Source organism: Rhineura floridana, chromosome 1 (genome assembly GCF_030035675.1).
Source record: "Rhineura floridana isolate rRhiFlo1 chromosome 1, rRhiFlo1.hap2, whole genome shotgun sequence".
In the NCBI taxonomy this organism is placed as follows: Eukaryota; Metazoa; Chordata; class Lepidosauria; order Squamata; family Rhineuridae; genus Rhineura; species Rhineura floridana.
Genome location: NC_084480.1, coordinates 239570948 through 239585033, shown reverse-complemented (window position 1 = coordinate 239585033; position 14086 = coordinate 239570948). Strand labels below are relative to the sequence as shown.

General features: G+C 40.3%; 1 protein-coding gene and 1 long non-coding RNA gene across 14 annotated transcripts in view; one reads left to right on the top strand and one right to left on the bottom strand.

Moving 5' to 3' along the window:
* Positions 1–14086, top strand: part of PTPRM (protein tyrosine phosphatase receptor type M) — an 838757-nt gene that overhangs the window by 734590 nt on the left and 90081 nt on the right. For all 12 annotated transcript variants that reach the window (XM_061595686.1, XM_061595700.1, XM_061595730.1 and 9 more), the window contains one exon: positions 12158–12234. In XM_061595686.1, coding sequence (XP_061451670.1) covers positions 12158–12234 — 77 coding nt within the window. The remainder of the gene's footprint in view (positions 1–12157; positions 12235–14086) is intronic.
* Positions 1–14086, bottom strand: part of LOC133369963 (uncharacterized) — a 95522-nt gene that overhangs the window by 79794 nt on the left and 1642 nt on the right. Inside the window, exon 2 of one of the 2 annotated variants that reach the window (XR_009759044.1) lies at positions 11298–11385. This is a non-coding gene — a long non-coding RNA (uncharacterized LOC133369963). The remainder of the gene's footprint in view (positions 1–11297; positions 11386–14086) is intronic. The other variant, XR_009759045.1, reaches the window with a different exon arrangement.

The following is a 14086-nucleotide window of genomic DNA, read 5'->3' as shown; positions in this document are numbered from 1 at the left end:
TTACTTAGGTCACTGGGATTTCAATTTAAGAAAGGTGAGGAGGTGAAAGAACCCTGTAATGTTGTGACTGATGTTATTAGGTCCTGTAATAGTATTGTATGAGTTGGCATCTGGGTTTGTTTCAGTGTCTGATCCCTATGTTTTTATCTTTGTTGTGTACTCTGTTTTTGCTATTTTTAGTTTGGATGGCTATCTAGAAGCAAGGACTAGCAAGGACCATTGTCCAGAATCAGCTGTAGATTAATGATGTTAATCTATAGGCCAACCTAGACAATTAAAAGATGGTCTTCTGTTGTGGTGCACTGTTTAGCAGTGTGCTGTGAAGATGGTAGTGGAGCAATCAGGGTTCCCGATTGGTGGAGCCTATGAGTGTTCAACCAAATGCACATAGGTCCCCGCTTCAAACCTACCACCCAATACATGAAGGTCTGGAGGGTGAGCCAGCAGTGATGGGAACCTTGGGAGCAGGGCCAGTATGCATGGCCTCCTTCCGTTAGGCCAAAAATGCATTGAGAATAACATCTGTGTAAGGCTAATATTACCCAGAAGATATTTTTATTTTATTTATTTATTTATTTAACAAAATTAATATACTACTTGATTATGAAAAACCTCTAAGCAGATTACAAAAAAAATTAACATTATCAATAAAATGTTAAAAACAAGTAATTAAAAGCTTTTTTAAAATGATTAAAAACAACAGTAGGCTTAAAAGAGATTAAAACACATCAGCATCTGTGTGCCTGAATAGGCTTGCCTAAACAAAAATGTTTTAAGCAGGTGCCAAAAGGAGTACTGGAAAGGTGCCTGTCTGATGTTAATAGGCAGGGAGTACTGTACCACAGCTTAGGTGCTGCCACACTAAAAGACTGATTTCTTACAAGGGTGGAATAAGCATTACATGAAACCTCTAGCAGTGCACGTTCTGCAATCGAAGCAGTTGAATAAGTGCATGGACTTTAGGGTTCCAGCCTCTTCATTCCACTTCCTCTCCCTCCACACAGTTTTCCAGTTTTTTCCCCAACAGTCAGTCAACATTCTGAGCTGTAATCAATGGAACCATCTCATTAGTGGAAGGATTTCTGCCTGCACAACAGAATTTCCTCTCCTCTCCCAGTGCACCCTTGTCCCCCCAACCCAATTTCTGTTCTAGATTTCCCCCCAACCTTCTGGAGCAGGGGAATGCACAGCGCAATGGAAGGTCCATTGCACAGGCAGAAGTCCCTAAGCTAATGGAATGACTTCATTGGATATCACCCACTGTGTTCACTGATAATCATAGAATAGTAGAGTTGGAAAGGGCCTATAAGGCCATTGAATCCAACCCCCTGCTCACTGCAGGAATCCATGCTCCGTTCTTATTGGACTGTTTTTCCCCCTAAATATTTTTTATATTTCTGCAAATCTTGCCATTTCTCTGAGCGCACTAATACCTTCATTGACACTCAGACAATTCAAATTGCATCTGAAATTGTTCGGATGGTGAGTGTCCTATATCTTCAGAAAATAATGTTTTTCAAGGTATATCAACAACATGCACATGAATGTTGGTAACATTTTCATAAAAAATCATTTACTATTGGTCACAAATGTATGTTTGTATGCACATAAGCTGGAAATCTGAAGTGCTCATAATTCAAGAAAAAAGCAGATTTGAAAATAAGGTTAGTAATTTTAAAGGCGTAAATGCTCAGCACTGTGAATAATGTGGCAATAAGATGTGACACCATAACAGAGGGCAATTCCCCACTGTCAGAAAGCCCTGTTGCACTCAAGTCTTGCTTGTGGGCTTCCCATAAGCATTTGGTTGGCCCCTGTGAGGACAGGATGCTGCACTAGATGAGTATTTGCCCTGATCCAGCAGAACCCTTCTTATGCTGGTAATAGTGAAGATGAAAAAATAATATTTATCTATTATTAAATAAATTGTTAACCGTGAATGTAGAGTCTGAAATAAAAAGTTTAAAAGAGACAATTGTGCCTCCAGCTACTTAAGTTTAGTTTAAAAAAAGACTTAGAGTTCAATCCAGTACACACTTATCTGGGAGTAAGTCCCATTGAACCAATGGAGCTTATGTGTAAGTGGACATGTATTGGATTGCAGGCTTAGTTGAACAAGAATTGTTGATACGTATATTACCATCAAGTGCTTACTTCTGCTTAAAAAGTGGTGGGGGAGAGATTTAATTGTTTTTCTTTAAAATATATCAATGTCAGACCAGGAACTGGTAACCAAAATACAGTGACAATTATACTTCCATCTTACAAAACAGACTTACATTTAAGTTCCCTGTAGCTAGAAAGCAAAGCTAGTTTCAGTCACACAGTTGAAACATATTATTTAAAATATGTTCCTTTAGTCAGTAAAGCTAAAGACTTTCAAACAGAGTTGAGTTCCAATTTTATGAAATCAAAATAGTCTGTGACTTCATTGGCTTATGGCCAATCATAATACTTTCCTCCACAGGTATTGTGAAGCTTTCTCCTAGGTAAGTATGTTTAGGATTGTAGTCTTAATTTCCTACTAGATGAGAGTTTTAGTTATCTACACAGCCTCTAAGGATCACCATATAAATAGAATTTATGTACTTCAGGCTATGTTTACTAGGAAGAAAACATTTAAAGGCTTTAGGAGCCTCTTATCTAGAGGTCTCTTGATTTATAAGTAGAACCCTTAAAGAATAAGGGTTATACAAGTGTGGAATGTTTGCTGAAAAGGGGTAATGAATTTTGAGATTTACATTTTAGCTGACACTAGGTACACATTTTCAGAGAAGAATACAAAAAGACGATACCTCTCATTAAAAAGAGAGAAAGACCTCAGTGGATGACTGAAAATGGAAATGGACTGCCTTCAAGTCGATCCGACTTATGGCGACCCTATGAATAGGGATTTCATGGTAAGCGGTATTCAGAGAGGGTTTACTATTGCCTTCCTCTGAGGCTAGTCCTCCCCAGCTGTTGGTTGGGCCTGCTCAGCTTGCCACAGCTGCACAAGCCAGCCCCTTCCTTGTCCGCAACGGCTAGCTGGGGGGCAACTGGGCTCCTTGGGACTATGCAGCTTGCCCATGGCTGCACAGGTGGCAGGGCACATAACCCTTGAGCCACTCACTGTGGGGGTGATCTTTAGCTGGCCCTTCACACCCAGGTAGATGTTGGGCTGGTGACCAGTAGGCATTACTGTCTCTAGTAGTTTTCCATGAAGCCTGCAAGTGTGAAGACGTAACTGTGGTTAAGGGGGAGTTATGTCTATGCTCTGTCTGGGAACGGACTGCCAGGGTCGTTGCTATGGTAGCCATCTGATAGCGACTGGGAAAGTTCCAACAGAGTCTATGTGTTGTCTTCTTCTGAATTATGCCTCTGAGCTGAGAGGCTGTCTTTTGTGTTTATCTATGGAGAGAGATGTACCAGAAGGGGGGTGACTGAAGAATCTCTACATGTATTTACTCTTAAGCCTCTGGCCTTAATGTCTTTCAATAAAGACTCTTAACATGCTCTGAAGATGTTTCTTGCTCAACTTAACTCCAACGTAATGTATGCTGTTTCACACAACGCACACAAGCCAACAGTGGTAGCAGAGGATGGTTGCGCTCCACAGCGCATTACACCAGAGTAAGTTGCTGGTCTGAACGGCAGACGGAGTTCCAGAGAGGGCAGCTTGATTGATTGAACCAGACGGAGGTGAGCAACATGGCTGTAAACCTGTCTGGGGGAGGCTTGCCGATGGAACGACTTAATGACAAGAATTATGGCAGCTGGAAGCCGAGGATGAGGGCTTTGCTGATAACAGAGGATTTATGGGATGTGATTGAGGAAAAAACCCCGGCGGTACCGACCGCGGCCTGGAAACGTCAAGACCAGAGGGCGCAGGCGTTTATAATCTTGGCTCTATCGGATTCTCAACTGATGTGTGTGAGAGATGAGCCGTCGGCTAAACAGATGTGGGACGCGTTGCAGGATTTGTCCCAGGAATGGCAGCAGAGGCAGGAGGCGCAGAGAGCCCAGCCGGTAGAAGCTGTCAGAAGCAAGGAGGAGAAATGTGCCGAACCGGAGCAGGCTGCCGAAAGCAGACAGGAAAACAAGCGGGAGCAGCAGCGGCTGAAGTCTTGTTTTGCCAGTGGGGCTCGTGGGCATCTCCGTAAAGATTGTGCAGTCAAGCGAAACTCCAGGGACGGAGGCTTGAAGCAGGGAAGTGTGAACTTTGTTTGTAAACAGAAGTCTAAAGACTTGGAACAAATTAACTATATTGTCGACAGCGGAGCAAGCCATATATTAATTAAAGACAGGAGTCTGTTTTACACATCTACAGATGAGCAGGACTTTGTTTTACTTGCTGATGGATCACGGAAATCCGTAAAAGTACGTGGTCTGGTGAAATTTGACAAGCTTGGACTAATGACAGACTGTTTGTTTGTTCCGGAATTGGCTCATAATATTTTATCAGTTAGCAAACTGGTAAGTTGTAATTATTCAATTTTGTTTCACAAATACCAATGTCTTGTAATGAGGGGAGATCAAGTGTGCATGCAGGGAAGCCTTGATGATTCACAGTTTAAAATGTCCATGGGTGTGAAGTGTGCTGATGCCTTGAGTTTAATGGGGCGGAAAGGGAATGACCGCCAGAGCTGTAAGAAGACAGCTGTTAAAAGCACACAGCCACAGTATTCATGTAATGCAGTCAGGCTGATGCCTGAAAGAGTGCATCGCAGCCGAGTTTACAAGCCACAGGGTAAGAGACGTGGCAAACGTGCACCTAGAGCACAAGAGAATGCATATTTCAAAGTTTGGTGTCCAGAAACACAGCAGTTAATTCTGAGCAGAAGCATTAAAGTCTCAGAAAAGCTTTGGGATCAAAGGGAGACAGTCCTTCTTACAGGAACAAATGACACACAAACACAAACACGAACACAATCACAGAAATTTCAGCCAGATGTTAACGTTAAAGTGGAAGGTACACAAATACCTCTCAGAGATGCTTTGAATGAGCTCATTTCTGGAAAACGCAGATCAAAGAAACAAAAAACTGAGGAAATGGAAGCTCCTGCGCAGGTTGTGCCAAGCACAAGCACAAATGGGGGGGCAGAGAGAGCCGAGGCTCTGGTTCCTTTAAGATGCTCCACGAGAGCGAATTTAGGCAAACCGCCTGACAGATTTACTGTGGGATTAATAACAAGTCCTGGAATGAATAAAGTTGTAGACATGGATCCTGAGACACTTTATTTGACATGTGTTGAACCAAAGTTTGAGTGAATAAGGTTTTGAACTTTACTGAGATGTAAGTTTGAACTGTACTGAACTGTACTGAAATGTATTGCAAGAGGTATTGTAGATATGTATGACTGTATGATTATGTATTATGGAGATGTATTTCATGTGTATTTTGCAGTCTTAATGGAAAAAAGGGAGGCTGTTGGGCTGGTGACCAGTAGGCATTACTGTCTCTAGTAGTTTTCCATGAAGCCTGCAAGTGTGAAGACGTAACTGTGGTTAAGGGGGAGTTATGTCTATGCTCTGTCTGGGAACGGACTGCCAGGGTCGTTGCTATGGTAGCCATCTGATAGCGACTGGGAAAGTTCCAACAGAGTCTATGTGTTGTCTTCTTCTGAATTATGCCTCTGAGCTGAGAGGCTGTCTTTTGTGTTTATCTATGGAGAGAGATGTACCAGAAGGGGGGTGACTGAAGAATCTCTACATGTATTTACTCTTAAGCCTCTGGCCTTAATGTCTTTCAATAAAGACTCTTAACATGCTCTGAAGATGTTTCTTGCTCAACTTAACTCCAACATAATGTATGCTGTTTCACACAACAACGCACACAAGCCAACAGTAGAAACAGTTCCTAGAAAGCATAGTTAGATGAATGAGTCAGAAGGCGTTTAAGGTTGATGTAACTTTAATAAAACAAGAAAGCTTTACTGAAACGTGTGTACCTGCGTTCCTTGGCTCCGAACAGGACAGAAACAAATCACCAGGAACAGATGGCATACCAATAGAGTTGCTACAAGCTATGGAGACTGAATCTGTCCAAATTTTGATAAAATTTTGTCAACAAATATGGTAAACTAAACAATGGTCCATCCCAATTCCAGAGAAAGGAGATCCCAGAGAATGCAGTAATTATTGAACTGTTGCCTTAATATCCCATGCAAGTAAAGTAATGCTCAAGATTCTACAACAAAGGCTCTTGCCATATATGGAGCAAGAAATGCCAGATGTCCAGGCTGGATTCAGAAAGGGAAGAGGCACCAGAGATTGTATTGCAAACATACGTTGGATAATGGAACAGGCCAAGGAATTTCAGAAGGAAATCACTCTGCATTTTATAGATTACAGCGAAGCCTCTGATTGTGTAGATCATGAAAAACTATGGAATGCCTTAAAAGAAATGGGGGTGTCACAGCATCTGATTGTCCTGATGCACAACCTATACTCTGCACAAGAGGCTACTGTAAGGACAGAATATGGAGAAACCAATTGGTTCCCAATCAGAAAGGGTGTGAGACAGGGGTGTATTTTATTACCCTATTTGTTTAGTCTATACGCAGAACATATCATATAGAAAGCAGGATTGGACCAAGATGGTTGGACCAAAATTGGAGGGAGAAATATCAGTAATTTAAGATATGCAGACAATACCATACTACTGGCAGAAACCAGTAATAATTTGAAACAAATGCTGATGAAAGTTAGAGGAAAGCACAAAAACAGGACTACAGCTGAACATCAAAAAGACTAAAGTAATGACAACAGAAGGTTTATGTAACTTTAAAGTTGATGAGGATGTTGAACTTGTCAAGGATTATCAATACCTCGGCGCAGTCATTAACCAAAATGGAGACAATAGTCAAGAAATAAGAAGAAGGCTAGGACTGGGGAGGGCAGCTATGAGAGAACTATAAAAGATCCTCAAATGCAAAGAGGTATCACTGAATACTAAAGTCAGGATCATTCAGACCATGGTATTCCCGATCTCTATGTATGGATGTGAAAGTTGGACAGTGCAAAAAGGGGATAAGAGAAAAATCAACTCATTTGAAATGTTGTGTTGGAGGAGAGCTTTGCGCGTACCATGGACTGCAAAAAAGACAATTAATTGGGTGTTAGAACAAATTAAACCAGAACTATCACTAGAAGCTAAAATGATGAAACTGAAGTTATACTTTGGACACAGAATGAGAAGACATGATTCACTAGAAAAGACAATCATGCTGGGGGAAACAGAAGGGAGTAGAAAAAAAGGAAGGTCAATCAAGAGATGGATTGATTCCATAAAGGAAGCCACAAACCTGAACTTACAAGATCTGAACAGGGTGGTTCATGACAGATGCTCTTGGAGGTCGCTGATTCATAGGGTCGCCATAAGTCATGATCAACTTGAAGGCACATAACAACAACAGGAACACTTACAGGAGAGCATTATAAGGTAGTGAATAGAGTAAGGGCAGATTGAGTGAGCTATTTGCTTGCAAGGAAGAGACTCTTCTGAGAAGATAACTCAAAGAAGAATTCTCATAAAGGAAGCTTTTAAAAATGGCCCTTTTTGTTGGCACCACTATTGTAATGCGAAGAGCAGGGATATGGCAACCATTCCTCTAACCATGGCTATTCATTTAAATAAAAAATGGAAATGGACTGCCTTCAAGTTGATTCCGACTTATGGCGACCCTATGAATAGGGTTTTCATGGTAAGCGGTATTCAGAGGGGGTTTACCATTGTCTTCCTCTAAGGCTGAGAGGCAGTGACTGGCCCAAGATCACCCAGTGAGCTTCATGGCTGTGTGGGGATTCGAACCCTGGTCTCCCAGGTCATAGTCCAACACCTTAACCACTACACCACACTGGTTCTCTCATGTTTTAAATTTATTCAGTTATTAAGTTATATTTATTTATATTTATGATTTAAATAAATATAACAATAACTGAATAAATTTAAAACATAGAAGCAGCTCATCCCACATTCCAGAGCAGTATGATTTGTTTCCTTTTAATGAAAGAGAACACTATCTATTTATGTTTTTTTAAAAATAGAAGCAGAACATATTGGGAGTGATATGCTAATGCAGGATGCAGGTATTGACAGTTGCTATTTCTATATCAAATCTCCAAAGACATTCAGCATGGACTGAGGTCTATCGTTCAAGAAAATATTCCCTAAGCTCTCTCACTAGCTGAAGACTGTAGCATTCTAAAGGCTGGAGAGAGAATTGAAGCCATTTGGGAACATTCAGCTTTTTTTAAATCTACAATCATGTGCCATGTTATATAAAAGCAAAGTGATATGTCCTTTTACAAACTCATAACAATATTCAGCATTTGTTACTATTAAGATGGCTTTGGTATAGTGAGATAGAGGTAGAATATTTTTAATATCAGTATCATCATGCCCCTTTTTGTCACAATATGTAACAAAATGTAAATTTACTCTAAAGCCCCATAAAGCCCCTCTTTACTTGCTGCCCTCCTATAGGGTGCCAGTAAATAAACACTCTCCATTTACCCATCATTGAGAAATAGGAAACTTTTGTAGCATCAGGTTTTGGCTGTTTTGGTTCTCTGCTATAGTTATCTAAAATTACAAAATTCATGGTAAAGAAAATACTAATTTCATGCTCATTGCAATGTGGTTTTCTCTGAAAAGTTACTGTGTAAATATAGGGCTTTTAAAGAGTGAAACTACTACCATAATGCATTCAGTCATATATGCTTGCTCTGGCAAAAATATATTTACATATTTTAATTCCTGTTTGTCTTACAGAGCCAGCTCTGCTAAGTTTCAACTAGTTTTTTGCAGGATTGCTTACTAAATAACTAAGACCATATACCAAAGAATAGAGGGATGTATAAATGTCAAGAGTTTTTCCAGCTAAACCTACTTATAGAAGAGCATACAACAGGAAAACAGTTGGCAGTCTTGAACTAATCTTGCACAAACCTCCTTGCATTCCTATGGAATATGAGCTAAACATGCCTTGTGGACTGAGCTGTGAGAGCATGATTTCAAGGGATGGTATTTAATCATAATCTGAGAACAACATGGAAATATTCTTTTTTAAAAAAGCAACCAAAAAAACAGGTGGAATGCCACAATTTTATTTTTATTTTTATGCTTCCCCAGGCATCACATTAATGACCTACTTGAGGGTTTTGCGGAATGCATTAAAGGAAATCAACTTTCCTACAATACATACTCTGCAGTTTCCAATTTCCACAGTTAATCAGTCTTTTAAAAGTAGTATCATGATTATGCATACTGAAACCAGCCTGTGAAAACAGACACACAAAATATACTTCAGAGACACTGCCCCTGATGTTGGTTTGTAGGTTTGTTTTATGTCCTACACTTCCAAAAGACTCAGAGGAGCTGATAGATTAGTAGGAAACAATAAAGTACAATAATAAAAGAACAACAAAGATGAACTACAAAAGGGGTAGCCAACATGTTGGTGTCTAGCTGTTGTACACTGCAACTCCCATCAGTCCCAGCATGTCGAATGATCAGGAATGGTGGGATTGTCCCCCAAATGAGGAGGACACCATGTTAGCTAGCCTGATCTAGAACAACATCATCTTTCTTCTTACCTTAGTGAGTTACTGCTGGATCACAAAGTAGTAATAAGGAAAAATGGAGCAAGGGCTATTTGTTTATTCATCTTCTGACTCCAGTTAACTTCAGAATAAATATGATGAGTTTTACAGTACAGGTAGCTTTTTCCCAGTGTCTTATCTTTGCTTTGTAATCTTTCTGACCTTCTGTAAAGTCTGGTAAACCCTCTATAAGTAAGTGATATATGTCTCTTATAATTTAAATTATATTGTGGTTTGAAAGTACAGTCATATTTGACTAGTGAATATTAGCAGCAGGGCCAGTTCCAAAGGGCGGCCAGGTTGGGCACTGGCCCGAGGGCCCCGCAGCTACAGGAGCCCCTGGGGGGGCCCTGAGGGGCCCTCTGCTCCCCTTCCGCAATCCATGGCATGAGCCACACCGTGGATTGCAAGACAGGAGCTTCTGAGCCACCCACCACCACCGCCCACCACCATCCCCCCCGCTTCACCTACCTTTCTCTGCTGTTGTTTGTGGCTGCGCGCACTGCGCACGCAGGGTTGCCATCAATCAAGATGGCAGCCGAGGTTTCCGTAAGGGACTGAAGCCTCTGCCGCCGTCTTGGTTGATGGCAGCAATGCGCACACTGCGTGCCATCAACCAAGATGGTGGCAGAGGCTTCAGTCCCTTACAGAACCCTCAGCTGCCATCTTGATTGATGGCAACCCTGCACGCACAGTGTGCACAGCCGGAAAGAACAGCAGAGAAAGGTAGGTGAAGCGGGGGGGATGGTGGCTTGGAAGCGCTTGTCTTACGATCCATGGAGCCGGCCCTGATTAGCAGTTTGTACCATCTAAATTACAGCTCCACACCCAATCACAGGGGCACTTTCAAGTAACTGATTTCTGGGATAATATAGAAATTCTTTTCATATTCCTAAAAGGAGTTCTTTTATTCCTTGACCCATAAGCCTGCAGTGCTCTGGAGTGTGCTTTCAGGTCAGCCACAATACCATGATACATATAATAGAGGAAAACAGAGGATGTGTTTTTACAGTAGTTGACCTTTGTTTTTACTGTATTTTTAATGGGTATTACTGTATTTTTTATTTTTGTAAACCACTTTGATACCACAAGTATATTTATAAATAAAGATAAATAAGAGTTGCCTGTGATGGTTACCAGCTTAAAATGCATCTTCTGTGCTGCACTGAATTAAAGGACGATAGATACGTTGCTAGGTGCAAGTAAGTGTTGCTAAGTTAGCACATACTCTGTACCACTTACATGTTTGTCAGTTAAGACACTACATAGGAACATTGGAAGATGTATTGTACTGAATCAGAAGACTGGTCCATCTACCTTAATATTGCCTACAGTGACTAGCAGTGGCTCATTAGAGTTTCAGACAGGAGTCTTTCCCAGTCCCACCTGGAGATGCCAGGGGCTGAACCTGGGACCTTTTAGATACACTGCATGTGCTCTGCCATTGAACTCCAACCCTTCTCCACTAGAGTTCAGAGTAGATTCTTACATTATTGCCACCACGTGGGAAGTCATTTGAAAGGTTTCTGTATGCCATGGAAAGTCCACACACAGTACAGATGATACACATGCAAGTGACTGCAAACATCATTGATGCAATAGCCAGAATGCTGAAGCTTTCAAACAGCCTTTCACATGTTAAGTGGAATGTAACATATTGATTGTATATCTTGACTGACAAAACATCTTAGTAACACAGAACAGCCACAAACCTAGCAGTGCACATTACTTTGTGATGTTTCCCATTTCCTTTCACATCCTAACTAGTCATTCTTCTGGTTGGAACTCAGAGAACTGCCTCTGTGAAGAAGATAGGGAGTAGAGTTCTATTTATTTATTTAGATTTATTGCCCGCCCTTCACTCAAAGGTCACAGAGCAGGTCACGACAGTTTTAAAATACATCATTAAAAACAGTTAAAAACAACCTAAAATCACAACATTTGTTTTAATGTTTTTGGTTGCTGTAAACCGCCCAGAGAGCTTTGGCTATGAGGCGGTATACAAGTGCAATAAATAAATAAAATAAATAAATAAATAAACATCACAGAAAATAAAGTGGATCCTAAAAATATACAGAATGCAGAAGGCTTTGCACAAGGCACTGATAACAGAAGAAAATGTGGTGGTCCACAAAGAGCAAGCATATGACAGTGATTTAGTTTGCACAAAGACTAAGAATCGGTGGTTTGGGAAGAAATTGATTTGTCATCAGGAGTGTATGAAAGGCATACAAACCAAAATCATCATTAATCTTGTGGTTCACTCTGAGCTCTGTTTAAAAAACTCCTTTGGCAGGAATGTGGAAGACCGTACAGATTTTTGGATGAAAGATTTTTTTCCCTTCAAATGTTATTCTGTTCCTCAGGATGAAACCAACTGAAAACCTGTCGTTTGTTTTCTTTTTCTGTTTTTTTTTTAACTAGCCTTTTGAACTAATGATAGTATTGTGAGGCCACAATGTATCTTATCAGAAAGTGTTCCCTCTAATACCCTCATGACTATTTGATTCTGACTTATTTTTATGAACAGAGAGTGGAATTATTCAATGCATTTTTATGTGTTCTATTTCAGATGATCATTCTCGAATTAGACTGCAGCCCATTGAAGGGGACTTAAACTCTGACTACATCAATGGAAATTATATTGATGTATGTATATTCATCCAGACAACAAATTTAACAGTATTATTAACGTAAAGGAGGTTTATTAGTTATTTTAAAATGATATTGCATGAGATCGGGATGCCAGCTGTTGAATTCTATGAGAAACCAGTCTAGAGATCCTCACATGTATGCTAAATTTGACATTTAAAACTACCAAGATTTGCTGATGAGAAAATTTAATCAGACATTTCCTAAAATTCCTATGAATTGGAGTGGAGCCTTGCCAGTAATTTTATCTGGCTACTTTTTCTCCTGAAGCTTATGTGGACCAAAGACATTTATTTTCATCTTCAGTCAACAACTACACATAATTACATTTTAAAGGGAGGGGACTGTTTGCATATTAATGTGTCAAAATTCTATAATTCCTAATGCAGTGGCTTGCGATATCTTGTTATTTCCGCACTTTTAAGCAGCCTTCAAAGTATAGTCTGCATCTGTTAACCAGTGCTTCTAATGAAAGCAAGACATTTCATAAAATATGTACACTGTTTAATTATTGAAGACTGCTTCTTTGTTCATTCCGTATCATGTTAATGTAATGTTTTACATTAGAATAAATTCTTTAAGAGGTAGCATTTGAGGGCATTGAAAGAATGAAATCAAAAGTATAACTGAAAATCAAGGAAGAGTCAATGCCATTTTGAGCACTAAGGGCGCAATCCAACCCTTGTTTATGCTGGGCTGAGGGGAATTTTATGCAACAGATCTCCAGCTGAGCCGGCTGGGTTCCGGCTCAGCTGGGCTACGCTGGCATAAGTCCCTCAACCAGGGCTTAGCCAGCTCAGCCGAGACCAGCATAAGCTGGCAGAAGTCCAAAAAACGGGGCATTCTTCTGGGCGTGTCAGGGGAGGGGCCAAGGTGAGGGGACTTAGGCTACATCCAACTCCTTTTTGGAGTGTTTCTGCAGGTCCCAATTAAGGCTGGAAAAAAGGTCAGACTAAGAAAATAATTACAATAGAAGTTAATGGAGAGAGCTTACTCCCCGGTAGGGGTATTTGGGAGAGCAGGCTTTTACTTTCTGGTCCCTGTGTGTGGCTCCCAGCTGAGCCCGTGTTCAGTCAACCCAGAGGCTCCTGAACGGCAGTTAGATGCTGCAGAACTTAATGCCGGCTTCTCTTGCACCAGCACAACTTACGCCTGAGTTGCACTGCTCTGCCCATCTACAAAGAAGCTTCAGTAATTTTCATGTCCACATATAACATTAATGTTTAGCAATAGCAACTTAAGAACAAAGTGATCTTAACTGATGTTATTGTCTTCATTAGTGATACCTTGTGACAAAGCTGCCAATGCTTTGTTTTCATACCTTTCTACTGGCTATGACAAAAGTGAATTAAGATCATTTCTTTTTCAGTTAATTTAAAATAAAGATTTATTTATTTATAGCATTTTTTACCCTGCAAGAGTTGCAACAAGCAAATTGTCTGTCTTCCTTTTTGGCAATCTCAGCATTAAAGATTGTGTGCCCTGGCATGCTCTAAACCAGTGGTTCCCAAACTTTTTTTTTTTCACGGACCACTTGAAAATTGCTGAGGGTCTTGGCAGACCACTTAATGATTTTTTTTGCCTGTTGTAGAAATTGGAATATACTGTGCTAGGTGCTGTATAATTTTAATTGCATTTTATTGCTTCTTTTATTTCTTATATATTGTATTTTATTTATTACAATTTGTATTCCATAGAATTCAAATTGTAATACAATAAAATACAATATCAGGAATAAAAGAAGCAATTAAAAATGCAATTACAAATCCATATGAATATTAAAGCCATGGATGTGCCATCTCTCATCTTCAACAAATCCACAGACACAACATGGACCACTGGAATGAAC